Source organism: Anas acuta, chromosome 21, assembly GCF_963932015.1.
Source record: "Anas acuta chromosome 21, bAnaAcu1.1, whole genome shotgun sequence".
Classification (NCBI taxonomy): domain Eukaryota; kingdom Metazoa; phylum Chordata; class Aves; order Anseriformes; family Anatidae; genus Anas; species Anas acuta.
In genome coordinates this window covers 7,466,339-7,494,255 of record NC_088999.1, presented here as the reverse complement: position 1 = coordinate 7,494,255, position 27,917 = coordinate 7,466,339, and the positions used below count along the sequence as shown (strand labels likewise).

The 27,917-nt window shown below is 47.7% G+C and overlaps 3 protein-coding genes across 4 annotated transcripts; 1 reads left to right on the top strand and 2 right to left on the bottom strand.

Moving 5' to 3' along the window:
* Positions 1-125: 125 nt before the first annotated feature.
* On the bottom strand, positions 126-7,062 carry ZBTB8A (zinc finger and BTB domain containing 8A). Of its 2 annotated transcripts, none has more exons than XM_068658139.1 (4): positions 6,478-7,062; positions 4,437-5,398; positions 3,807-3,922; positions 126-3,349 (listed from the first exon to the last, which is right to left on the bottom strand). In XM_068658139.1, exons 2-4 carry the CDS (start codon positions 5,374-5,376, stop codon positions 3,017-3,019), a joined length of 1,389 nt encoding a protein of 462 aa, XP_068514240.1. In that variant the 5' UTR covers positions 5,377-5,398; positions 6,478-7,062; the 3' UTR covers positions 126-3,016. The 2 variants fall into 2 exon arrangements, with proteins under 2 accessions (XP_068514240.1, XP_068514239.1); XM_068658138.1 differs by having other exon boundaries at positions 3,753-3,922; positions 6,478-7,027.
* Positions 7,063-11,736: 4,674 nt separating this feature from the next.
* ZBTB8B (zinc finger and BTB domain containing 8B) lies at positions 11,737-20,870 on the bottom strand. Its single transcript, XM_068658141.1, has 4 exons — positions 20,824-20,870; positions 19,640-20,587; positions 16,922-17,100; positions 11,737-16,615 (listed from the first exon to the last, which is right to left on the bottom strand). Exons 2-4 carry the CDS (start codon positions 20,583-20,585, stop codon positions 16,298-16,300), a joined length of 1,443 nt encoding a protein of 480 aa, XP_068514242.1. The 5' UTR covers positions 20,586-20,587; positions 20,824-20,870; the 3' UTR covers positions 11,737-16,297.
* On the top strand, positions 20,846-27,461 carry BSDC1 (BSD domain containing 1). The gene is made up of 11 exons (XM_068658142.1): positions 20,846-20,942; positions 21,197-21,257; positions 21,644-21,760; positions 22,315-22,485; positions 22,593-22,647; positions 23,019-23,134; positions 23,293-23,361; positions 23,560-23,641; positions 23,802-24,341; positions 24,830-24,933; positions 25,505-27,461. Exons 1-11 carry the CDS (start codon positions 20,932-20,934, stop codon positions 25,535-25,537), a joined length of 1,359 nt encoding a protein of 452 aa, XP_068514243.1. The 5' UTR covers positions 20,846-20,931; the 3' UTR covers positions 25,538-27,461.
* The last annotated feature ends 456 nt before the right edge of the window (positions 27,462-27,917 follow it).

Genomic DNA, 27,917 nt, shown 5'->3' with positions numbered 1-27,917 from the left:
TATGAAGACAGTTATCAGAGGCAATGCAAGGAGATTAAAAGAAATCAAAACAGGGTTACTTTCATTTAAAGAAAAACAAGCAAAAATACATGACCGGCTATGTAAAATGAATGACATAGAAAACATAAGGCACTTAACATTTATCTTGTCTTGTAATACAAAAATAACGGAACAACAACTGAAATGAAAGCAACAAATGTAAAAATGGTAACCTTTTTAAAATATAAAACGTAACTGACCTGTGGGTATCGCAGCCTTGGGCTAAAACTCCAAGCTTAATAAGATACTTTAAAAATGACTACAAATATTTAAGTACGCTATTTGAGAATAACAACGTATAAAAGCAGTAAAAACCCTTGTTTGCCAAGGCAAATCAGCAATTAATTTGCCTACAGTTAATGTCTTCATATGGATAGATTGTTCCATTTGCCCATTATAGCCACTTCACATCTTTTTTTCTGAAGCATCTGGTCCTCACTATTCTTAGATTTACAATATCTAATTAAATTGAGTATTGATCCAGAAATCCCTTTGCTTCTAAAAACTCCCTCAGGTATACAAGAACACTTAATAGTCTCACCTTTGCAGTTGGCAGTTAAGATTTCAGGCCTAGAGTGACACTGTATATCCCCCAGTGTACTTCCCTTTAATCAGTCCCCAAACACAGACAGAGATTAATCCCAGTTACTTTGTATTCTGGGACAGCAGGCACTGGTACCCAGCATTGTGCATACTGCTTAATTTAAAGGGAAATGAAAAATCTATTCAATTCTATTTTGGCAAGCATTTTCTGTCAAAATTTGCCATTGATTGAAGTTATTCTGTATTCCTTTATATATTAATTTGTTATATATTTGATTTAGTTATGGTTGCCTGCGGAGTATTTCTTAACCATTTAATATTATGAATTTTAGGAGTAATAAGCTCCAAGAAAATAACTAGCTGTTTTCATGTCAAGTCCATTTTGTGGACTGCTGAGCAAAGGGAAACATAAAATCAAGGCAAGTTTGTTTGGAAAAGATGTTTTTGTACAGCTCATCAGAAAATTTGGTAAATTCTCCCCTTTTTCCTCCTCTCTCCCCCATGTCTAAGCCAATGGACACTAATTTCTGTAGGAGCAATATAATATCATTTTCCAACTGGACAAATGGAAAAAGAATGGTCTTCTTGGAACATATGGACTGGGTGCTGCTCGACACCCTGCATGTTTGAGGGAGGTGCTTAATGCTAGCACCATCAACTGAGGATGTGCTCCAGCTCTCAGTTGTGAGGCACCTAGGCTGGCCATCTGCAGCCTGGTAAGAAAATGCTGCACACTCTGGTAAATATGATAATAACAAGGCTATACAGTTTTTACAGAAATAAAAATAAAATAGTGACTTTTTAGCTGTCCCTGGGAAAGAGATTATATAGTGTATATATATATGTAATTGCTCTGTAATTAACCCCAGGTTTCAGCCAAACATGCTTACAAAATTGTTAAAAAAAGACAAAGTTTCCTAAGCCTGTACCCATCGAGTACAATGATCACAATATGAAGACCAGTAAAACTCATTTCTGTCCAAGAAAATGCCAAGTAAAACCACCCAGCAGCATACTTCTCCTCCTCTCCTCTTTGCAGTGCTGGTTAAGCAGAACTCACCAAGTTAGAAAACAAAGTGACTTAATTTTGTTTTAAAAGGAAACTTTCTTCAACATTAATCATCTCATCTCTTGTAGTCTAATTGTAGGTGAAGTTAAACAAATATGATGTCTAGAACTTTCAATACCTATTTGTCACTGGCATACAGCACAGACTGAAAAAGGTTGGAATATGTTCTCTTGGTGACTGGGTGACTTTGGGAATATATAAATCGATAAGGACTCCATCTTAAAACTCACCAGTTTAAACTGAGGGTAGGTCAATACAAACAAGAGTAGTTAATGGTTTCAAATGTAAAATGTCATCAGTTCCATTTCTAACGATAGAGTATACATGCTATACAAGTTGGCTCTGCCTCCATTAATGGTGAATAAAACAGGGAACAAAGAGAGAACACAGCAGCCAAAGTAACCTTGTCAGGATTGTTTCATTCATGCTGGCATTGAAAAGATGCCACTGCCAATGGCAACACTGTGGATGCAGGGCTACCAGTCATGCCACTTTGCCACTTTTGCAATGTTTATAAATAAAAAAAAAAGGTATTTTACCAATGGCTATTAAAACACACTCCAATCTGAGTTCCCAATTTTCAGAATGAATAAAACATCTACTGGCATCAATTACTGATCCATATTCATAACCACTTTATCTCTGATGCATTGACTGGGACTAGCATTCATGTGTTTATTTTCTTGTAAGGAAATAAGTCTTGAATTAATGATCTGCTAAAGATTCTCCTTATTAGAATATTTTTTTACAAGAAAGTGCTTTTCCAGATATATGTGCTAAAAAAAATTACGCGCTTTTTCTTAATTCTCTGCCCGGCTTTTCTAATCATATTATGAAGACTTCATGAAATTTCCTGGAAGATTATCTTCATTTCTGAATGCTGAAGAGCAGTTGCCTTTATATTCTACAGTGGAGATGGCGGTGGTGGGGTACTTAGACTTTTCTCATCACTGGGAAATACCACATATAAAGCCAACATCTCTAAAAGTGTAAAAATTGGGTAATTTACAATGGTGTGCGACTTTTTTTCTAGAAGAGTATTTAGACCCTACCCCCATGAAAGAGGTTTTGAGAAGAGACCCACTGTCTACTACAAAAAGTAGTAGACTTTTATCCATGTAGTACATCAGTGTCCATGTTCAGCCATCATTTCATTCAAGAATGGGTTATTTCTAGTGAAGCAAAGTATGGGTATTTCAATAGCAAAACTCAGAATGGACCCAATGATATGTCCATAAACATGCAAGTCTGGACCTGTTCAAGAGAAACCAATAAGTCTTTGTACAATAACAGGCTGGTGGAGGGCTTATGGTCAGGACAGGAATTCCATGTAAAACGGAGAACGTACTAACGCTCATCTTCCAACTACCTAATGCTTGGTTTTACATCCTTTTCGTCTGCTTCATCCTCACTATCATCAACCTGCTGAATGACCAAGTCGGATGACCCATCCTCCACAATCTCCACATCAGATCTGTTGTCTTCCCCATAGTGCCACCTGGAATCCTTATCCCCATCTGCTGGAAATTCAAGGGGTGCTTCAGCCTCCAAGTCAATGCGAATACTGTCTATGCCAGCTTCAGCCAAGCACTCATTACAGAGTCTGTAACGTCTTGTCCCCTCTTGGACCACTTGTCCTGTTAGCTCAGTCACGTGGCGTTTACACTTTCTGCAGATAGGTTTACAAGCCTGATGAATCTGGGAAAATTGAAATGAATAAATTTGATATTTTATCCAGAGAGAAGTGTTTTTAAGATCACAGAAGTAGGGCTGGAGTAGCATCAAGTGGTAGCATTAACTCATTTTGAGGAAGTCATCAAACTTTTAAAATAAAACAACATTGAGTGCTGTGATTGTCCACTTAAGCTCTATTACAGGACTTAGATAGCACACTACCTTTGCAAACCATCAATTAACAAAGAAATGCATCCTCTCTCATAGGAATTATGCTTCAAATTGACTTAAACAAAACCAGCTTAATTATCTACTACCTCTTCTTTATGGGAGTCATTATATCAATGAGATACACTTGTACTGTGTTTAATTTTACTGAGACAGATTTACACATTGAACAAATCATGCAGTTACTAAAAATACATACTGTTCGAAAATGGCTACTTAGGTGATCTAGCCTGCTAAATCTTTTCCCACATGCCTCGCAAGGGTAAGGGCGCTCTCCTGTGTGACAGCGAAGGTGACGCTTTAGGTCTGCTTTTCTTTTTACCACGTGAGTACAGAACGGGCACTTGAACCTCATCCTGGGCAGATCATCTGTTAGGAAATAATTTTATTTAAAAAAAAAAAAAAAGTCATAACACTTCCAGTCACGCTCTAAGAAACTGTATTCTAGTTATGAAAAGCAACAGAAACAGAATAGAAAATCACTCCTGTTTTTTTTAAAAAAATATATCATAGGTCTTTTCAAATACAAAGATTTTGTGTTTTCCTATAAATTACACAGGAATGCAACAAAGGAAAAGGAGTGGACCATTAGCTATATTAAAACGAGCTTAAAAAAAACAAGATGATCATGAGTCTGGAGCTGTAGAGACACTAAAGATTATGTATTTTGAAAGACTACTTTGATTTAATTTCTTCGTAATTATTTCTTTATTCATTTACTTCATTTATTCATAATTACTGAAAAACAGAGCTTTGCTTTCCAAGCTTACATTTCTGGAAAACGGAAATGTATTTCTGGTAAACGCACACTCTTTCAGCAATGTGTATTTTCTCACTGACACCAGATGATTAACAGATGATTGCAGCATTAAAACAAATTTACCTTCAGTCCAGCCTCCCATGACACCTAGAATTGAGGGCATGCTTGCATACGGCTCATCTGCTTTTGAAGACTTGGATTTACTCGAAGAACGGGGTGATTCGTGCTCCTGCTGTGACACAGCCAAGCTTCTTGAGATCACATCAGACCCTTGACCATACTGGTATCCCACATGAGGAGATTCAACTTCTGTTTCAATCTGAACTTGCTCCTCAGACTGAGTAATGTGGCCAGCAGGCTCAGCAGCCCTGTCCTCCAGTTTGCTTGATTTATAGTGAGGAATGTCAGAAGGTTGCTGTAGTCCCAGGTGCCGGGATTTCTTGATGGAATCCTGCCTTTGGTCATGTTTGGACAGCTGTTGCTGCGCATTTCTTTGAGAAGCAGGATAGTAGTTGAAATTGCTCCAAGCGTTTCCACCCATCATGCAAGTCCCTTGATCTGGATTTAAGTGGGAATGCGGGGGGCTGCTTTCTGCTCGCCAGCCAGCGCTGTACAAGCAGGATCGGTCCACGCCATTTGAATTTACCTCTTTGTCTGACAGGCTGAAGTAGCGATCCTTCTCCTTCTCACTGATGTCTAGTGAAGACTTAATGAACGTTTTACACACGCTGATAACATCGGTCATCTGAAGATAGCTTGCTGCTGACATGACTTCGATGACATTCTGACCGGTGAGGGACAGTTTGCCTGAATACACAAAATCTAGGATAACCGTAAATGTGTCAGGAGAAAAGGCCTGGAAGGTGGCTGTCGTTGGCTGAGTAGTTTCCTTCGAACTCTGTGAAAGGAGCATTTTGAAATACCCGCTGCTGGCAAACAGCACATTTCGGTGTGCTTTAAAGACCTTTCCCTCCACCAGGATATTGCAGTCACAGAACAAGTCCTGCCTGCGCTGCTCATTTAGTTGCTGCAAGAGGTGAAACTGGTGAGAAGAAATCTCCATTCCAGACAAGATGCAAGTCACTCTAAGAAATAGAAAAAAATTAAAAATAAGAATCTTGATTTCAGCATTGTGCAACTCCGTAAAAGATGTCAAAAAAACAGTTGTATAGATATTTTGAAAAAAAAATAGACTCAAATTTGTAAATCCGTTTAAGTTACAATATCCACGATCATTCATCCTTTTTCGAAGAGAAAAGCCCGAGGGGATGGCAGAGCCCGCTACGCCTGACCACGATAATCTCAGCCACGTCTGTGCTCCAGCGCGGCGCTCGGACACGCGAGGGATGCGGGATGCGGGATGCGCGCAGCCACCGGGAGCCGCGCAGCGCCCGGACCGGAGCCCAGAAGCCGCGGAGCCCTCCGGCCGCCACGCTCGGACGCTGTCCCCATCCCCGGCGTGCCGTGGCCGCACCGCCCGGGCCCGGCTCCCCGCCGCCGCAGGCACCGCGAGCGGGCACCCGGCGGCCGAGCCCTGGGCGGCCGCAGCGCTCCCAGCCGGGCTCCGCGGCACCACCAGAGGCCGCCGCCGCTCACCCGCGCCCGGGCAGCCCGGGACGCCCGGCGGCGCAGGGCCCCCGCCCGGCAGGCGCGGAGCCACCTCCCGGCTGCGCGGGCGGCAGCACCGGGCACGACGCCGCTCCGGCGGCTGCGGCTCGGCACGGCACAGCACGGCTCCCCGCAGCCCCCCCGAGCCGCTCGCCCCACCGGAGCCCCGGCTCCCGCGCAGCCGGCGCCTCGGGCGCTCCCCGCCGCCCGCCGCCCGGTGCCCGGCGCGGCCCCGCTGCCGCTGCCCGCGGCCGCCCCGCGCTGGCAGCGCCCCAGCCCGCCCCGCGCGGCCCCTCTCGCCGCGCACCCGCCGCCCGCTCCCGCGCAGCCCTTTGTTGCCGCGCCCGGCTCCTTCCAGCCGCGCCCGGGGCTGCAAATGGCGCCCGCGCCGCTCTCCCCGCCGCTCCGCAGCCCGGCCGCCCCCCGCTCCCGCCGGCTCCCGCCGGCTGCCGGCGCCCCGGAGCCCCCGACGTCCCTCGCCGCAGCCCGCCCCGGGCTGCCCCGGCCCCGGCGCCCGCTCCGAGCCCAAGAGCGGGGCTGCGCAGCCGCCACTCACCGGCTGGGTTCCGCGGGCGGCTGCCGCTCGGCCGGGAGGAGCAGGCGGAGGATGCGGGGTCCCGGCCCCCGCTCGGGGCTCGCTGCGGCTCACGGCGCCGTGCTGGTCGCGCAGCCCCGAGCCCTGGCAGCCCGAACGTGAGAGAAACAAAAGGTATTTGCTGACGTGGGCGTTGGACAGAGACGCCCGAGGGCTGGGGACACAATTAAAGGGGCAACGCACCGAATGCAGGCGCAGCCCAGCAGCTCCCTCCGCCTGCTCGCCCCGCAGTCTGGGCTGCTTTCCTCTTCCCACACCCACATGCTGCCCAGGAGGGGATGCGATGCCCTAGATGCTTCCTTCTCGCAGCTTTATGTGTAGCAGGGGTCCTGGTGACCCAAATCCTTCTTTAACGTGCCTGCGGATTACTCAAGAGGAGATGCAGTATCTTATGTTTTCATATCTCAGTTACCTTCTGGGGAAAAAAAAAATGCATAATGTCTGAAATCCTACTACTTAAACCTCTTAACTTCTCTCACTGGAAGTTTGGTATCTTTCTCCTTCCTCTTCTTACCGCCAGGGTCTTTTCTCTTCTGTCTTGTCACCCCAGTTATTTGTCATAAATATTTGTTTTCCCATGTGAGCCATTCTGTCTTCACTGTATCCTTTGTGTCCTTTTAGCCCTCCCTTCCATAAAGTTAAGACATTCCATCTTGAAACAATTTACGTTCCTTTCCCCACTATAGAAAAAGCAGAAAGATATCTAAAGACTTTTTCCTCTGATAGTTAAAAACGTTCTCCCCATATATCATGCATTCATATTCAATTTATATCCGTTTATCTTGTAACAATATTTTTCAGCAGCTTAATACTGCCTTTTTAATCAACACCCGTTGTCTTGTAAATTCCATCTCCTCTCACATTTTTATATGCAGGCCACGCTTTTAAAACCTTTCATGAGACCCATTTGCTTGTCCAAGACTCCATTCTGTGCTGACCAGCTTAAATTAATCATTCTTGAACATGAGAAAGTGTCTGGAATTTACACAGTATTTTTGCATGAATCTCTTCAGTCCACTGGACAATGGTGTTAATTATCAACTGGAAACATTTGAAACTATGTACCTACAACTGACCGGCCCTTTCCAGCCATGCTGCATTGCTGGTTCTTAGTCATCTCTGATCAGTGTCAACTGCAAATGTCACACAATCCATCTTGCTTTTACATCCAAGTCAGAACCGTGTACTGAACTGGGATGAACTGATCCCAAAGCCAGCCCAGAGGATCGTTAGCAGCCCTCTCTGTGCTCATCGTTCCCTTTTCAGGATAACCCAACACAACTCCAGTACCCAGCTTCTCGATTCTTACCATTAATTAATAGAGCATGTTGAACTCTGTTTGCAACCCTGGTGTCACTCACCTTAAGGAATGTATGTGGGAACCTGTAATTGTTCAGAGAGGGAGAGGAGAAATGATATAAGTGTGCCAGAGCTTTGTACAAATGTCTAACGAGTGTGAGGTATCCAAACGAGTAAAATAAAATAAAAAAAAAAATCAGGTGAGATCCATGGAAATCTCTAAAATCATGGCAGGATCAATAGGGGCTGATCGTTCACTGCTTATTCTGCTAAGAGAGTCAGGTGACAGCGAATGAAGCTGGCAGGTCAAGCCGAAGGTTGTGGTTCTTCACATAACGTGCAATTAGGCACTGGAACTTCTTGCCCTAGGCTGTTGTGGATGCAAAGTGTTGGTGAGTGGTGCAGGGGTGTACCAGACGTGGTCACAGAGAGACCTGAGAGTTCCATGCAGAAGTGCCCGTGCCTTTGGAAGCCGCCAAGTCATAATCTGGAGGAGGCTGGAGGAGATTGAGGTAGAAGTGTTGCTGTTTGCTTCTCTTATTCTTCCATGGAGTAACTGCTTTCGTCTGCTCTTGTGAACAAGACAATGGGTCAGAGGAGCTCACGCAGTTGCCCTTGTGTTAATTATCCCTCTGCTAGCCCTGACTTCCTAAAGCCACTGGAAGCTTGCTCCTGGCTACTAATAATGTACTTGCCTATCAGTTCAGCTAAGTAGCACCACCTTATATGTAACATCCTATGTATTTTTTCAGTTCTTCATCTGCTGAAAACTTCCTTCTGAAAAGAACACTCTGTAGGTATTCGTTCTGTTTGACTTAGCTAACTTTTCATTTACTAGGTACTTTCACTTGTGTACCAGAGAGTGCTGAGCTTGGCAGTTCGTATCAATATCAGTGGGAGCTCAAGGGTTCTCCATCTGCTAGAAAGAGGTAATAGAATTTTAAAGGTAGAAAAAAATGCAGTGATATCTAGAGTAGATTAATTAGAATTTTTAAAGGTGTTGCAAGTGCTTTACTCAGAATACTTCAGAAACCTCGCCAAGGAGGCTGCTTGAGGCAGTTAAGAACAGCCAGGGAACAGACTGTTGGTTTCGTCATACAGAGGGACTGATTTCATCCTGTTTTGCACAATAACACATCAAAAACAAGACACTGATTTTAGAAGGGCAGTTGTTTAATCTAGCGCTTTGCACTTCTAAATTTTAGAGATGCTGTATTTAACCAAGTTCCACTTGAAGTTGAGATATTGCTCAGAGAGTTTATGCAATGGAAATAAACTCAGCAACTATGCAGAGGAGGTGCTGCTCATGGCAGCAGGAGGAGGAGTGCTTCAGGTACAAGACTGATAGTCTGCATTTTAGAAAATAACTTAGAAATGACTTAAAAAGCAGTGTTGTTGGAGCTGATACAAAATTTATTAACATAGACTGTGCATTGTTTTATTTGGGTTTTGGTAACCAAGTGTGAAAGTATAGTTAACAGTTGCAGCAGTTAAAAGATTTTTTCTGTAACACAAATATTTCAGGGAAATCACATATTTCAGTTATGGTGTGTTTTCTGACTTTAGGTATATCGTAATATTTCTTGCCAAAGAAAATTCAAGAGTGTAGACCAGAACAACTGACATACCATAGTTAAGGGGGACATGCACTGATTCACAAGATTAACTTGTTGGATTGGATTGGATGGAATGGTAATGGATTTTTCTCAAGTGTGTGAGTAAAGTAATATGAATTTACTCAGGTTTTTATTTTAAAATACAAGTAAGATTACATATAACCTTGGGCTAAAGTATACACAATTTATTTTGTCTTTCTGCCATGCAAGAAATAGCTGGATATTTTTTATGCAATCAGAAATTTACCATACTTGGGGAATTAATTAGTTGCTCGCTTTCTTTCTCTTTTTTTTTCCTGCATGTAAAATGCATTAAATGAGAAGATGTGAACAGCAGGAATTTTAATCCATGCTCTTGCAAAAATAGTTGCTTTAAAAACAGTGTATCACCCAACGAGCAGGTTCTTTTAGGGGTCCTTGGTAGAATAAGGACCAGCCACAGGACTGTGGGTATAATTAGAGCTTTATTATCACACTAAAAAAATAGCAATCAGCATGGCTTATTACTATCTACAGTTTCTAGCAGCAAGAACAGCTTACTTGCTTAGCCCTCGGAGGAGGCAGATGATGGTGGAGGTGTCCCTGACCGAGGCAGATCCCAAGTTTTGCAATCCAGCTGCAGTTCCAGTCAAAGTCCCACTTGGCGCTTGCTGCTGCTTGTTTTTATGGGCACTATCTCATGTGCTGTTACGCTTCCTGTTGCAGGCCGGGTGTCACCACACCCTGGGGACCCAGCACCTGGGCTTTGATAACTCCGCTGGACTTATCCCAGTGCTGGCAGGAGGCTCTTTCTGCAGCGTCAAACTACATTTCTATTCAAAAGCTTTTGAGAAATTTGTGTGATGTAAAAATATAGTATTTTTAGTTCATAGCTGAGTTATTCATCATTCCATCTCAGGAAACTATTCAGTGTTCCAGGCTGTAACACCTTGCGAAATACAAAGTATACAGATAACAGATAAGGCCACATCTGTCCCAGCCTTAATGAAGGAGCTTCTAAATTACGCAGACACAGTCTGGAGATAGGGGAACCATAGCCAAGACTCCAGAAATCAATTAAGGAGGAGATTACAATTTTCATTTAATATGCTGCTAGCTAATACGTGTATTTCACCTTAGTTCACTTGCCTCAGTATCACTTGACTATCACCAGCTCTCCACGTGACTAAGCCAGTAGTGATTTCTGTGTTCAGTTTCTGTGGTTTCTGTAGTTCAGCTTTCTTCATGAAGATCCCTAGCTGCTTCCTTGTTGTCTTTCACTACAAACACAAAGGCTTGGTCAGCCTCCAGGTCGCTAGGAGGTCACTTCATTTCTCAAAATGTCAAGGAAGTCATATTACTTTTCCTAATTTGTTTAGCATGGGGAGGAATCGCCCGTCTGCAGTAGGCCTAATATTGCCTGAGCAGGCTGTCCTCTAACCAAAGTTCTCAGCTTGGGAAAAACCCCAAATTCGACTGTGGTGCTAACAGAGGCTGCAGCTCCGCCAGCATCTCAGCCTAGGGGGTCAGTGGCTTCATCTGTGCTGGAAACCCAACTTCTGTACCAATAACTGAAAAATACTTGTTGGGTGTATTCTTACCTTCAACCCAGCTTCCCGTGTTGTGAGCGTATTCCCGTACAGCTCATCTATGTTGATGACTTAGACCTTGATCTGAACAATTAATTCTCCCCGACTCATTAGCAAGTTCACTGGCAGCCTCTCAGCTCGCTTGATTGCCCTACCCTCAAGGCTGCTTTCCTTCTCCCACACCCACCTTTGCCCAGAAAAGACACATTTACAGCTGAAAGAATCCTTTCACCAAGCCGGGCCCTCGGGGCCAGGCAAACAAAGGCAGGGATGAGTGTGTCCTCCCTCTTTCTTGTCCCTTGGATTCCTCCTGCCCCGGCACATCAAAGCTTTAGTGCTGAGCAAGGGAAGAAACCTCCTACACAGCTCTGAACGTCGTCCCTCTGTCCCCCGGAGCCCGTGGTGCCCTAGCGGTGGGGAGGGGGGGAGCTGACAGATTTGCACTAAGGAGCATTTGAAATCCCTCACTTAGGATAGCCTGGGTACCTGTTACCTTTCACTGCATCCGTCCCTTAAAATAGTAACTGCAAATCCTGGGAGTGTAGAAATGGTTTCCATGTAGTGTTTGCATGGCCCTGCTGAATCCCACGCTCCTCCCCTCCTCTCTAAAGAAACCCTACCAAATCTACACTAAATCACATTTCCCGTTAGAAGACTCGATAGTAATCTTGTGAGATTTTTTAAACTAGTGTCCTCCCTTTTCATTGAAAATGGGAAAAAATACACTTACTACAAGATTAATATTTAATACTCTATGTTCTTTAACTATAAAAGAACCAGACTACATACAACAATATAAACATATATAGTACATATATTTAACATACAGTAAGGACAAATTCAGTAATGCACCACTGTAGAAAAAAAGTTACAAAAAGCACTTAAAGATTTGATCCCCACCCCTTAAAAAGGGTAAATTTTCTATATGATGGGGGGGTACATTAATTCTCAACTTTGGTTTAATTTCTTTTTCTCTCTCCCACCCTGATACATACACTGGCAGAGAGCTCAACAGCAGGACAGGTACGCTGGCAGACCTGGCAGCTTGTGATAAATGTCATTGGAACTTCTCTGTTACTGATGTGCAAAAAACGTCCACTTATTAATTCTGGAAGGGTCTTCTGGGTTTGCACCTTACTCTGAATTGTTTGTGAACACTGCAAAGCTGTCTTTTGTAACACACTGTGAAGACCTACATAGACTTTTGATCCCAAATACCTGTGGAACCAGAGCACCAGATGCCGGTCCCTTCTTTCACTTTTCACTCCCTGGCATTTGTCTTTCTCATCAAACTAAACTATTGTTTAGTTTAGTGCGTACTCTAGCTTACAGTTTCGCACAAGAGGAAAGAAGAATCCTCCCAGTCTCCAAAAAATTGAGGTATTCCAAACTTTTTGTGAACTAGAAATAGCTGTTTTAGCTACCAATAGCTATTATCAACCAACAAAAGATGTCTGTCTTGTATTAAAAACTCCTTCAACTACAACAGAAAAAGATCCCAATAAAATAAAAGTGATCAGATTTCATTGTTTGAATTAAAACAGTGAAAAGAAAGTGGAGGTTATTACATCTTTCATTGATTCGAGATACTCTAAATCAACAGATAAATACAGATTTTAAATAGAGTCTGTACAAGCAGGTTTTAAAAAGTCCATATGTGAAATATCCAATATTCTTGCATGGTGATCTAGGAAAAAAATAAAATAAAAATTCCCCATTCGTTTTATTGTAGGCATTTGCCAAGATTATTTTCTAGCTAGCATCTGTGACTGCTTCCCAGCTACATGGATTTTTCTTGCCCAACATAAAAAAGAAAAGCTTTAAAAAGGTTTTTAAAAAATCACGATGGCTATAAAACTATGAGAACTGGTAAGAAAACAAAATCAATATTAATAATATAAAAGATCTTCTAATAAATCCCAGTTGGCTGGGTTTTGAGTGGACAGCATCCTTTTAATCCTTTCCTACCAAGAATCTCTTTTTTGCTTGCACAGTGTATGTTAGCAGAAATGGATGAATTCATTTTTATCTCCCAAAAGTTGAAATGTGAGCCTTAATCTAGACACACTCAGGTTTACCAAGTCAACTTTTGAATGGTTGAAAAAAATTAAAATCAAAACAACCCTCTCAGAGAGTTTTATTTTTTAAACAGTCAAAAAACTCCGGAATGCTCTAAAATCCACAAATATAGTTAAGTCACTTCTACAAGTAAGGTTGGGTTTATAAGAATTCGTCACTTAAACTAGACTAAAGGACTCCAGTTATGAAACTGCCTTACAAAACATCAGTAAATTAAATGAGCACATTTGGAAGATTTACAAGGTCTTGCACCAAGAGGTTAAATGCACTATGAATACCAGTGCAGCATGTATTCCTTTAGAGAAATACAGTGCAATTATGTGCAAAAGTATACTAGAACATATACTCCTAGACAAAGTCAATTATATAGAGCTAAGACTTCAAAATATGGAGCCTGTGTGGCCTTTAAAAAACTTTGAGAAAGAGATTATATTAGAAATAAGTTTCTTAAAAACATTATTTTTGATTCTTCATTAAGCACCATGTGAATATCTTATAACAGCTACATCATTTTCTCAAAGCTTGTAGAGGCTGGATTTACAATGGAAGATTTCAGGAAAAACATCAAAAACTAGGAGGAAAAGCACAGCAAACATTTACATGAACATCTGGTCACAAGAATGTGGATAAACTACATCCTCTTCTACCAAATACAAAAGCTGAAGGACCGCACTGAAAACAAAGTAGCACAATATGATGGATCAACAGGAAACATCGATTTTGGTGGTCACCTTCCATCTGGACTGCGAATGGCACACCCCCCACCCTCCCCAGTGTTACACGGACCTTAACACAGCTCCGTCCTCTATGCACAAGACACACAAGAATAATCTCTAAGACCAAAGGAAGCAGGTTGAAGTAAAGTTGCTGAGATCTCCGCAGTCATTCCTGCAGCTCTCAGTACAGACTTTCGCGAGGTTACTTTCCCCTGCTCTGAATGTCTTCACAGCTTCAGAGTCAGCTAGCCTGCACCTCAGCACAGCTCAGCCATGTGGTAAGCTAAATCTTCTGACAGTTTAATTGCAGCGCATTAGCCCAAACATGCTCAGCTGATGCTCCATGTCTAGTGGCCTCTACCAATATTTACAGTAATTTGGCATCTTCACGCTAGATCAGGATGCCTGGTCACTAAATATCATTGTGGATCCCTATTTACATTCTCACCCCACTCTCATTAGTGAGCTAGTCTCCTAACACATGCAGATATTGCAACTTTTTCAGTGTTCTCACACGCACAAGTCCTCCCGACATCAGGTAATCGGATTCAGAAAAAAAACACTCTCTGAAGCTGTCTGGACACAACAAAAAATAGAGTAGCAGTCCAAAAAATTAGTGCCAGCAGGCCAGAGGTGGCATTTTCAAATGTGCTAGCACAATTTACAAGGCCACAGCTTGTTCAGTTTTTCAGAAGTGTGTAGGACCCAAAACTACAGCTGGATTTTCAGAGGAGCTCAGATCCATATCTGGCACCTACACAAGTTGTCTCTGATGGTCCTAAATTACATGACTAAAGTAGGGACTACAGAGCCCTGGATTTTCTGTCTTGTCCCAGTGAGATTTTTCTGCCTGTCGCTGTGAGCTGTGTTCAGCTATTACAAACACAAATTTACTGATGATATGGAATAGGAAATACTGCAAGCTTAATCAGTTTGAGTTACAGAAAATAAATGTAGCAACAGTGTTCCTCGAGGTTTTCAGTGTAAAGTGGGAGGAACTGCTCCTACTTTGTCAGCTGCATCTGGCTACAGTCTCTGTAGCCAAATCCCAGATCTACACTTACTCAGCTAGAAAGACTCAGGTATGATTTGCATTTTCATTAAACACAAACAACACAGTAAAGAAACATTAAAAGTCTTACTTCACAGTATCTTGCAGTTCCATCTCCTCTTTAAGGAGCAGTAAGTTACCCATAACCAAACAAGCCTTCTGTTTGGTGGTGTTTTCTTCTGAAGTTTCCCAGATTGATTTTGGATAGCTTACATCAACTCAGTTTTATCTGGAAAGGTAAAAATCTCACCTCCTTTGAAAGCCAACCTTTATCTACCCCAGCAGTGATACAGGAGGTCTACACCGGAGTTTAAAAAACAAAAACAAACAAAACCACAATACTTGTATAAATTCGCACAGCAATATCAACCATGAGAAAGACTGCTGAAGACTAAAGGAAAATAGATGAAAAGAAAAAGGAATTGCATACAAAGAGGCTAGTAAAAAATTCTGAGATTTCCCACCCAATTGCTTCAAAAAGGGTATACAGGGCTGTTTCATATGCATAGCTCATGTATACATATTTAACTACTCCTCAGCTACATCAGCTGAGGACTCACATTCACAAGTGATTATTTAATCTACTACAATTCCCAAGTAACCTGACTGATAGCTTTTCACTTCTACTGTAAAAAGTTAGAATTGGACCATTCACTTAGTCTAAACTGAGAGACCAGGACACTAGACACCATAACATGTGCTTAATGTTTCTTAAGCACAGACTACTAATGTCTAAATGACATTGAAGATACATCCGAAAATCTGTAGTCCAAGCTCTTGAAAGAGGAAGATGTAGCAAAAAACAATTCAGAAAGAGAAACTTGTTCTCTAAATACCTGCAATTAAGGATGTGTGAAATATATTTATTCTTACTTTCTACACTTTCAGCAGCAGCATATTTTTGTTATTCTGGTTTGTTTGCCCTGGTTTCCAGGTCAACGCAAGTCTACAAAAACACTTAAGGTTTACAGCTTAGATAATACCATCCTAATACAGAAGGATCACAACCTAGTTTAGAAAAGTAATGGATGAAAACTACATTTCTTCAAATCTAATCTTCAGAGAGAAGACGGTGCCCCTTCCAGATGAGGGATTAAGGACCACGCCAATATTATTTGAAGAAACCTGTCATCAAAACAACAGATGTTCTGCCTACAAAATGTTGCCTCTTCCTCAAAACTAGGAAGCAGAGACACAACTGGAGATTGCTCAAGTAAAACCTCTGTGAAGTCCAAACAGATTCTTCACAGAATTCTGGTGCACAGCACTGAAAACTTAAAAGTATTAAAAACTCTATTTTTCCCATTCTTCAATTAAAAAATGGAATAATAATAATTAAAAAAAAAAAAAAACAAAAACAAAAAAACAGCTCAGCCTCACTAACACAGTTTTCTGTTGCAAAGCAGCCACTGGCAGAGAGAGACCTTCAGTCCTCCCCCTCTCCTCCCACTGCTACATAAGTGTTTCTCGATCTGATAAACTCCTGTGGATCTCCTGCTTGTCATCACCATCAGCATCATCATCATCAGCTGGATCGTTTTCCTCCCCGGACTCCACATATATGGGCCAGTCGTTATCCGTGTCACCCTTCTCCTGGCCCTCTGAGGAAGGTTCCATCAGGCTGAGGTTAATGGGCATCGAGTCATCGTGCGTAGTGGTCACACAAGTGCAGCTGTCACACAAGCCAAAGCGTCGCAATCCTTGAGACAGGCTACTCGTGAATGTTCTCCTGCAACCTTTGCAGATAATTGGCTTGTTCGATCGATGCACCTGAGGTTAAAAATAAAATACTGTGATAAAAAGGCAATCTGGCTTCTTAGCTTTAGCTGGTTTTAGGGTGCTGGTTGGTACATGTAGAACATCTAAGCTAAGGGGCAGGTGACCCCGCCACACTGCAAGAGTCAAAGATTTGGGACTACATAACTACTGCTGAACCAAACATCAATTGCTTAAACTTATTATTAGCAAAGTTTATCTGAGTTGGCAGCAATCACTGTGTGCAAGATATTTTGGGAAATACAATCGGGAAACAATAAAACAGTCTGCTTTTAAAATTTCGTGATCTTTCAAACTTACACTTAAAGCGTGACTCCGAAGGTGTTCCTGCCGGGTGAAACGCTTCCCACAGGTCTCACAGGGGTAGGGTCTCTCACCTGTGTGAGAGCGAATGTGCCGCTTCAGTATTCCTTTCTGCTTGGCCGTGTAGGGACAGAACGGACATTTGTGAAGCTTGATGGGCACAACTAACACGTCTCCTTTTGAAAAAGAACACAGTGCATTAGATTAGGCAGCTCAGCATCGTCAGGTATGTCAGCTTCTTGTCCTTGCTGCAAATCTGAGTCAAATTAATTGCATTTTCCACTCTTTTTGCGTTTGGCTTACCTGGAATTTCTGTAGGTTGCGCAATCTCAAAACCCGTTAATGCAGCTGGAGATGATCATGTCCATTGAAAATCAGCTTGCTTATATTTACATGGCTAAGTGAGTTGATTTTAGTGCACTGCACTGTCTCAGCCATAGAAAATCTTTATATATATATATAAAGGGTATAATATATATATATATAAAGGTATATATATATACCCTTATCATTAAACAGCATTCAAAACTAAAATCTTACCACGAATTACAGGTAGCAGTGCACTGTTTCCCATACACTCTTACAATGCACAAATTTAGGTACAGGGGACCCATCTGAAAATATGTTTGTTCCTACTGCCATTCACGTTAGCCTATCAGAAACAACAGGATGAAGGATTCCAGTGTTCTTGCTGACAAAATTTTACTAAAATCAGACCACGTGCACACAAATATACAATTTATCAAGTCAGATGCAAAAATGGAGAATTTGAAGATCCTGTTTTACGTAAACATGGCTATTGCCAAAATTTTCAGTGTCAGCCCAGCTATGAGCTGCCCTTGCAGCATAGAGGCTTAGATGTTACCTTAAAGGATTAGGTTTCTCTAACATTTCAGGTACTGATTCAAAAAAGTCTTTGCATATTCAGCCTTGAACTCTTTAATAATTACACCAGTTTAGGTAAGACTGTAGAACATTCCTCTTACTGAGGTTTGCTCAACTCAGTATCAAAAAAAAAAAAGAAGTGTGTTTAATATCGACATGTAGCCATCAAGTGAAATTCATCTTGCCCAGATTTGTACCTCTGTGAGGTACTGCTGGTCCCTCCTGGGCATCAAGACCTCCAATTACAGAAAGAAAAGCAGCTGGACCTGCCTTGCTTCCAGACTCTAGGGGTGGCGTTGACCCTCCATTGGCTGAGGGGGACCAGGATGACTGGAGCACATACAGACTCTCGGAAGGAAGTGGCATTTCTCATCTGTTAGCTTGAACTCATGAGCACACCATTCTTTTATCTTTTATTTTTGTCAGCCCTGGTGTCTTGTGAAAATGCTGAAGGCAGCAGGAGCACTAAAAGCTGAGAAGAGGCATCTCCATCCTACCAAGTGCTTACGATGCTCGGTTTAAGCAGAGAAACATAGCTGAATGCAAGATGTTTTTTCCCCCTCCTCTTATTTAAAGCACACCTAGCATTAACGTTTGTAATATGTTGCCACTAACACCTGATGTTCACTATCAAATCCTAGAAGCGTTTAATTTTTAATGAAACATTAACAATCCAAAGACCTTAAGAGGGGAAAAAGTAAGCAAAGTTTGGGTGAGTGAGGCTCTCGCCTCACTACATGTCAGAAATCAGACATGAGCTGGTGATGGTGCTCTCTTCTGGTAACTTTAGTCTTTTGGTGACTGTAGGAGCAGATTATTGATTTTACTAGATTTGTTCTCTAAGAACAGTGAGAGAAGGTATTGTTTTTATTCGCTTTAAGATCACGCTTACATATTTGAACAGGAAATAACACAAATGTAAGCTTGCTATCTAGAGAAGAATACTTGGTGGAAGATTCCCTTTCTGCTGCCCACACCGTTATCCCATTTGTCATGTCCTCAAGTGACATCACTTGCAGTGTGTATCGGTCGCCTCCCTTCTTCGTAAGGCAGTTTGGACGAGGTAAGCTGAGCACCAACATGACTGTAAGCAGATAAAAATGCCTTTGTGTCCATTGCAGGAGAAATGCACGTGGACACGACCACCTTCTGCTCCATGCCCCTGACACTGCTGCTGGGAGACACTGCAGCAGGCACAGGGCTTGTGAAAGCAGCAGCACTTCTGGTGACCAGCAGATGAAAAATGAGTCTGCCTCTGGAAGCAAAAGTCAAGTCTCGTCTTTATGCAGTACCACAGAGTTTAAAGTTTTCCACGCTCTTAAGGACATTCTAGGCATCACAGCATTTAACAACACTGAGTTCTGCCTTTCTGAAGGTCAAAGGAATGGCAAGCAGACTGATCCTGCAGCCGATTAGCTGGTAGGAGCACCAGCAGAATAAGCTAATTCTGGTCTGTACGTCCCTCTCGGAGCAGCCCAACTTAACTTGCCAATTGCACTTTTAAAAAAAGAAACTTCCTCTCATAATTTCAGTGTTTCAAATTCACCTGCCATTCAACAGGATCCCAAATGAGACTGTTTATTAAAGCAGCGTCACCAACACCAAGCTCCAGGATCAGTTTCAGACTGTGAACCCTACAGAAATACTTACCTCCCAGGTGCTGCACTGAATAAAGGAGTACAGCTTTCTTTGGAAGTCCACAACAATCGTTTATTTCGCTACGGCATAATATTCAGCAACACACTCCTCAACAAGAAAGTAACAAAGGAGGTCGCACAACTAGGTGGTTTCCTCACCAAGCACCCTGCCTACGCCCTCGAGTCCTCTCACCTGCGTCCTCACCATACCAGTCGCTGTGAATGTCCATCATGGAGCTCATGGCTACCCCCGCATCCTCTGGCCTACCCTCAAAGCCCCGGACGAAGTGATGAACCACGTCGTCCTTCCTCTGAGCCGAGCTGTTGCGCAGCAGGGCCTCCAGGAACTGCTTCATGTGGTAATTGTTGCAGGCCAGGTCCATCGCCTGCCCGCCGTGCAGCCCCTCGTCCATCTGCTCCAGGGACAGCGGGGTCGGGTACTGCTGCAGCCGCTCGCCCACCTCCACCTCCACCTCATCCGAGTCGAACTCCACCTTGGGTTCCACCCCCTTGGGCAGCGAGGAATTAACATCCTCCGGGGAGTCGCTGCTCACCGGGTCCCTCACCACGAGCTCCAGGGGGTGGCAGCCGCTGCACTCCCCGCAGGGGGGGTCTCGCTGACAGCCCCCCACCCTCTCCTTCTCCTGCAGGGACGAGGCGGGGGCAGAGCCCTGGCTCTTGGAGCCATACGAGGGGCCCTCCCTCGCAGAGCCCCCGCTCCCGCTGTCGGCCTGGTAGAAGGCGGCCTCCCTCTCTATCTTCCTGCAGATATCCAAGGACGACCTGATGTAGGCCTTGCAGAAGTTCACCACGTCGGTCATCTGCAGGTAGCTGGCCGCGGACATCACCTCGATGACGTTCTCCCCGCACAGATCCAGCTTCCCCGAGTAGAGGAAATCCAGGATGACGGAGAAGGCCTCGGAGGTGACGATGTCGAGGGACGCGGTGCTGTGCCGCCCGCTGTCCTGGATGTAGTGGATGAGCAGCGCGCGGAAATAGCCGCTGTTGGCGAAGAGGATGTTCTTGTGCGCCTTGAAGATGCGCCCCTCCACGATGATGCTGCAGTCGCAGAAGAAGTCCCGCTTGCGCTGCTCGTTCAGCTCCCCCAGCAGCTTGGCGTAGTACGACTGCACCTCCATGGCTGCGGGCGGGACGGGGACGGGGACGGCGCCGTCACCGGAGGGCACCGGGAGGGCACCGGGGGGGCACCGGGAGCACCCCGCCCGGTCCTCCCCCCCCCACCCAAACCCCCCTCCCCAAGGGCTTCCCCACCAGAGCCCCCGCCCCGCCCCGCCCGGCCCCGCCCGGCTCCTCCCGGTGCCGCTCCCGGTGCCGGTGCCGGTCCCGCCCCCTCCCCTCCCCTCCCGGCCGCCGTACCGCCGGCCGCCCTCCCGGCAGCAGGAAGTGACGACACCGGGAGCCCCGCCCCGCCCCGGGGCTGCGGGGTGAGGGGTCGGTAAATAGTGGTGACGTCACGCCGCCGAGATGGCGGACGGGTGAGCGGCGGGGCCGGGACCGGGACCGGGACCGGGACCGGGACCGGGACCGGGACCGGGACCGGGACCGGGACCGGGACCGGGACTCAGGATCTGGGGACCGGGACCGGGCTAGGATGGGTTGGGATCTGGGTGTCGGTACCGGGCTGGGGTTCGGGAACCGGGCACCGGGCTGGGCTCCGTTCCGTGCCGGTGCCGTGCGGTGGGGCCCGGCCCAGGCCCCCCCCCCCTTGACTCCCGTTCTTCCCCGGCAGGGAGGAGGCGGGCTGGTGGCGGGGCTGGCTGCAGCAGAGCTTCCAGGCCGTCAGGGACAAGGTACGGGGCTGGGCACCGGGGGGGGGACACCGGGGGGGTGGGATCGGTGGGCCGGGAGCCGGGGAGGAGCAGCCGAGCAGCATTGCCCGGTGCTGGGTAACTTCCTGCGTGACAGCGCTGCTCATGGCCATTACGCTACGTAACGCTCCAAACAAGGCTTTCTAAAACGCCTCGATTTTGGTTTTTAACATAAAAAACGCTCTTTTGGGTTTTGGGGATGGCTGCGTCCTGCTGTTACCCTGCCCACTGCAGCCCTGCCCATCGCATGAGTTGTGCTGAGGGCTCTCAGGGTGGAGGCTCCTGCGCTGTCAGCTGTGTAAATGTCAGAGCGACTGTGCCTCTGCTGGAGACCCACAGCAGCCGATCTGTCCATCGTCTTCTTGCAGTCCTCAGAAGCTCTGGAGTTCATGAAGCGGGACCTGGCTGAGTTCACCCAAGTCGTGCAGCATGACACAGCCTGCACGATCGCCGCTACGGCCAGCGTGGTCAAGGACAAACTGGCAGTGAGTAGAGGAGGGGGAGAGCTGGGCGCTGCAGGACGGGGCGAGAGGGACACGGCCACAGCTGGCACCGAGGGCACGATCCTTCAAACAGACCCCGAGATACGAACACGGGCTGTGGGTTTCAGGCTTTGTTCCTGCACAGATCCAATTCTGAGCCCTGTGTGGGATTTCCTTGTGGTGTGAGGAACCTCTGGGAATGAGCGTGGGAAGGTGACCAGTGCGTTTCTGGCTCCTGGCAGTGTCATCATCGTGTCATATCGGACCTTTGCCCAAGCTGACCTCTTTAGCCCCACAGAGCTGTTGCTGTGTCAGGCCTTGAGCCTGGCTGCTTTTCCCCTCAAAGCCTCGGCTCTGTTCCCAACCAACCTCTCACGAAGGGCTACCAGTTGGACCAGTGGCACCACACCCTTTGCACAGCCTGGACATGTGGCTGCATTGTTAGCACACTTTGAAGGGAGAAAAATCCTTCCTGAAAAGAACACACCCAGAACGGACAGATTTGTCCTGTTGCTTTACGTCCTGTTACTTACGCTATGCTGCTTCTCTCCTTCAAGAGGGCAGAAGGTTCCTCAGGTGCGACTGAAAAGGTGAGGAAGGGGATTTCTGACTTCCTGGGCGTCATCTCAGACACATTTGCTCCCTCGCCGGACAAAACCATCGACTGCGATGTCATAACGTTGATGGCAACCCCCTCGGGGACCACAGAACCCTACGACAGCGCGAAGGTGAGTGCCCTATCTCAGAGCTTCTCCCCAGCGCCGTGCCTCATCTTCCCGGCCCCACTGCTGCCCCTCCACTGACTCCTCTTCCCTGTGTGTTCTCCTCTCTCCAGGCTCGCCTCTACAGCCTCCAGTCAGACCCAGCCACCTACTGCAACGAACCCGATGGTATGGGCACGGCAGTGCTGCCAAGAGCCTGGGGGGGTTGTTGACGGGGAGCATGCAGTGGGTGGGGGGAATGCAGGCACCCCTCAGGGCTTTGGCTGCTCGTGGCTTGAAGCTGCTGCTCCTCCCCTCCCCGTTTTCTCTGCTTTGACTGTGTCCTGCTTGCAAATCCCCTCCTGCCTGTCGTGTGGGGTTTGAGGCCTCGAGGAGGAGGCCTGCTCATCAGGGCTGCGTCTTGCTGTGCTCCTGCCTTCCCTTGTCTGCTCCTTGCTCATCCCAGCTGGTCTGCTCTGGAGCATCTTTCCGAGGAAACTTCCTGAAACTGTTCGTGCCTTGCTTGTGCCAAAAATTATCTCAATACTTGTCCTTTCCAGGCCCTGCTGAGCTCCTCGAGGCCTGGCTCTCCCAGTTTCACCTGGAGGAGAAGAAAGGGGAGATCGCAGAGCTGCTGGCAACCAGCCCTTCCATACGGGCTCTCTACACTAAAATGGTAAGGAGCTGGTTTATGGCAAACTGGCGCAGTGGTGCAAGTGGTAAAACCACTTGCCTTATACAGGTTGCAGTGGTGCCTGTGAAGTTCAGGGGGAGAGAGGGGTGAGGCAGCAGCCACAGCCCTCCCTCACGCCGTGATCCCTGTGTTGCTCCCAGGTCCCCGTGGCTGTTTCCCACTCAGAGTTCTGGCAGCGCTACTTCTACAAATTGCATCGCCTGGAGCAGGTAGGTCGGGGTGGGTGTTCCCCCTGTGGGTGGGCACGCCAGGCAAGGAGCTCTGTGAGGCAGGCCCAAGAGGCAGAAGGTTCCTTTTCCTGGAACGGCAGGGCTCTGGACTGTTATTCCTGGGTCCTTGTCCTTGCTGTGCCTGGGGGGTGAAGGGACCAGGGATGTGAGCAGCTGCTGATGCTGAGCTCCCTGCAGGATGAAGCCCGGAGGGAGGCTCTGAAGCAGCGCGCGGAGCAGAACATTCACCGGGAGGAGCCAGGCTGGGAAGAGGATGAAGGTGGGTCAGGGGGTGGGGACCTGGGGTGGGTTCGTGCAGACCTCGGCACTCTGATTTAGGGAGGGTGGTGGCTGCTCCTCGCTCCCCCACGTCCAGCTCCCGACCCAGCTGCTGCCGTGCTCGCTGAAACATCTCTTGCTTCTCTTCTGCCTTCCTACAGAGGAGCTCTTGGGGATGTCTCCCCTGCCTTGTGCAAACGTGAAATTTCCAGAAGCAGCAGAGAAAGCAGCTGCCCCTGCAGCCCCGGAGGGAAGCCACCCCGCTTCTCACAAGGGTCCCTCAGAGGAAGGCTGGGCTGTCCTCCCTCCTGAGCCAGCCCCAGCAGAGGGGAGCCCCTCCGAGAGCAGTGAGAGCGTCTCCCTTGTGACTCAGATTGCAAACCCTGCCTCTGTGCCTGCCGCACAGCTACAGACTGGAGCACAGCCAGACGGGGCCAGAGACCTCTCCCAGAGGCTGCTGGAAGCCACTTCGGAAGAGCCGAGCTCTCTGCCAAAGCCCCCAGAACCTGGGCATCCTCCTGCACCTGCCCGGGAGCCCGCAGCATCCTCCGAGCAGCCGGCTGTTACAGAGCTCAGAGAGGTGGAGAGCAGAGCCCAGGGCAGGACAGAGACTCTGAAAGAGGAGGGACCAACAGATCTGCGGATCTTTGAGCTGAACTCGGACAGTGGGAAGTCCACCCCCTCCAACAACGGCAAGAAAGGTGCGTGTGTGGGGCCAGCGGTGCCGAGGCTGTGCTCTGTGCAGGGGGTGGGTTTCCCTCCCTCTGCCTGTCACCCCGAGGAGCATCCCTCTGCCCCAGGAGGTTGTGCCTGCTGTTGGGGCTGTGGCAGTCCCCATATCTGTCACTGTCACTCCTTACCTGCTGCGCTTTGTGTGTGAGTGAGGCGTGACCTGTCCCAGTTCTCCCAGCCCAGAGGAGAACGTGTTTTAGCACCTGCCTCTCCCACTTGTCCTGTGCCCGGGGGAGCAGCCCTCAGAAACAGCTGGCACAGAAACGCAGCTCAGTGCATCCCACGCCTGGCAGGGAGCTGCTGGGAGCGGGGGAGGTTCGCCCTCCTCGGGCAGGGTGCGATGGAGCTGAGCCCTGTGAGCACTTCGTGGACCTGCTCGGGCAGCTCCTGCATTGGCTGGGGTGTCTGGAGAGCACGCGCAGCTCTGATGGGTCTGGCGTGGTGTTTGTGCTTACAGGCTCCAGCACGGATATCAGCGAGGACTGGGAGAAGGACTTTGATCTGGACATGACTGAAGAGGAGGTGCAGCTGGTGCTGTCCAAGGTGGAAGCCTCTGGGGAGGTGAGTGCAGGGGAGGTGCTCGCTCAGCCGAGCGAGAAGGCTGCTCGGGGAAGGCGTCGGCATTTCATCAGCTCCTTGGGGTGATGCTGCGGCATTCTGCCCTTCTTGGGTGCTTCCCCTGGGCCTGAAGCCAGGCGGGGAGAGACTGCAGAGCAAAAGGGCCAGGCCCTCGGTGTCTGCCCTGCTGCAGGATGTGCGGATGTGGCTGCTGCTGGCCTGAAAGACAGCACTGCAGCAGGCAGATGCCTGCCTCGAGCAGCTCGCAGGCGGCTTCTCAAGGTGTCGCTCCCTCTTTGAGGACACGGGCTTTGCTTGGGAGCTCAGCATGGGAGCCATGGGGATTAGCTAGAGCAGAGAAAGGGTTTTCGTGCTTAAAGAAGGATGGATGTGCTTAAAGAGGGCTGAGTGTGCAGGTTCCACAGGCGGAGCGCAGCAAGCAAATCTCTGCTGTGTGGGTGTGGGAGTGAGTGGATACATCAGGCTTTGCACCAGCTCGGGTGCCCTGGGCAGGAGGATTTGTCAATAGACGTCTGAGTTACAGAAACAACAGAGATGTTCTTCTTGTTTGCAGCTTGAAGATGAAGAGTGGGAAGACTGGGAATAAACCACCTTCTTCCAGTGTGTCACAGGCTCATTTCCACCATCGAATGTGAATTAAATCACGGACCGGCTGTTCCTTTGTGTGTAACTGTGCTGGGGATCGCAGTTCCTGGCTGGAGGAATTTCGTTCCTGCTAAATCCTGTGGGCATCTCAAATGACCCCTTCAGACCTGGAGGAGGAGAAGGAAGCAGGAATTTGCTCGTACACGTAGCTGCTAGGGAGTTCATCTTCTCGGTAGGTCCTAGAGGCTGGCGAGGCCAAAACTGACTGCCCCAAAGGTGTCGGGTGGAGGCAGATGCGATGCAGGGAGGGGTCCCTGAGGTGAGCAGGCCCTCGAGCACCCGGCAGGATTGCTTGGTGCTGCCGAATTGCCTGTTGGCTGAGTGTTTGCTTGTGTGTGTGTGTGTGTGTGTAATCGATGGTACAGCAGTTCAAAGGATCTTGGGTGCTGCTCCCACTCGCTCACTGCTCTGTGCTGCTGGTCAGGCTGTCCCCAGAGAAAGCCCCCACGTGGGGAATGGCCGGGGGCTGGAGACGCTGCAGGAGAAGCCACACTTGCTTTTTCACTCGTTGCCACAAAAAAGGTGGTTGGCTTGTGGCTTTGGCCCAGCGCTGGGCTGTTCTGGAAGGAGCCAAACTCCCTGCCAAACCCTGAGCTTCTGCCTGGCTTTTTGTCTTGGAAGCTTTTTCTGATGGGAACTCCTCTTTGCTGCGGCAAGAGCAACAGCTCCTCTGAGAGCCAGGGCTCGATGCTTTCCCCTTCACAGCTAGACCAGCTGTGCTGCCTTCCTCTTCTGCATTCTAGGTACTTCTCATTCAATTCTCCAAGCAGAGTTTTTTTGTGGCTTGCTCTCACTGAGCCCTTCTGGGCAGGCAGTGATTTGGGGCAGCCTGGGAGTGGAACCTTGCGCTGCAGTGCCCTTGTGAAGCCCCGGTGTGGGCCACTGACAGCTTCAACACGCTGTGGTGCCAAGGCTCAGCCTCCTCCCAGCCTGAGGGGAGGCAGAAGCATCCGAGCACAGACGGCTCCTCTTGGTGTGTCTGCCCTCCTCACCTTCCAGCTGCACCAGGGTCACAAACCTCCCTGCGCTCACCTGGTTTCCCTCACCCAACCCCCTGTGACTGCTTGCAATGCTTCCTTCGGTCCCACGGCCTCTGCAGGCAGCTCCCTCGTGGTGCCACGAGGTGCTTCTCAGTGGGGGTCGCTAACACGAAGTTATCCTAAAGGGGCAGAGCCCACGCTGCTGTTTTTTGGCCTTTTGGGTGGTGGTTTTATATGTGCTACCGTTGTCCTTCTGCCCCTTGCAGGGCTGCTCCATGTGAGCTGGGGCTTTCCTTCTGTTTCTGGATAGCATTAGCCTAGGTACACTTGGAAGACTTGATTTTATTATTTTTTTTTTTTTTCCGCGCCATTGGGGAGATTCTCAAATGCAGCTGCTCCCCTGGGTGGCTTGGTGGCAGCACCGACTTCAGGCCCTTACACGAGCTCTTGTCTGTGCTGCACAACCTGTGTGTGGGGTCCCGGGCCTGAGCTGCTGGTACACAGCAGAGCCTCTGAAACCTGCTGCAGCTTCGCCCTGGGGTGGGCTCAAGTAGCAGAAGCCCTTGTGATGGAAGGTTTCTGCCAAGGGGTTGGGGCAGCAGGCTGAAGGCATGAGTCACAGCGGCATCCCTGGCCCAGCAACAGAGCTTCAGGGTGCAGTGCTCTCACCTGTGTCATTTTGTTTTGTTTTTCTTTTGTCAAATTAACCATGGGGTTGTCTGTGCAATATTCTCTGTTCTGAACTATTCCGCATCTCCCTGAGCCTTTTCTAGCTGGGGCAAAAACCAGGAACACTTCTAACAGCTGGTAGTTTTGTAACAATGACTTTCTCCAAACCTTTTACAGACTTGCAGTTAACAGCAATTAAAGGAATTCTACAGAGTTGCTACCTGTGTCCTTCTTTCCTTTGCCGGCGGCGTGGGGAGAGCTGCCTTGAGGGAGCCAACTGCTTTACATTTCTTTTCCCTTTCCTCCTACCTACCCCAAGGGAGGTTCACTTAGCTGGGGGCATGAAGGGGAGAGGAATGAGGACAAGCAGAGGTGTCTGGGCAGCTGGGGTGCCCACAACCGGGGTGCCATGCTGCCTATCCACATGATCCCAAGTGTTGTATATCTCCCTGGCCCCCCCCACTGCATATCCCTGTGTCCCCCCATGTGCAAACACTGCCCCAGACTGTGTGGGGCTTGTGTGAAGCTTGCTGTGCCTGCCCTGCTCCCTGCCACTGAAGGCTGAGGGCTTTGAGGGAGCAGGTAAAAGCATCCAGATACGAACCAGGCCCTGTCTCTGCCAGCCAGAGGCCTGGCAGTACACCCAGGAGGCTGCATAGATGGTAAACACTG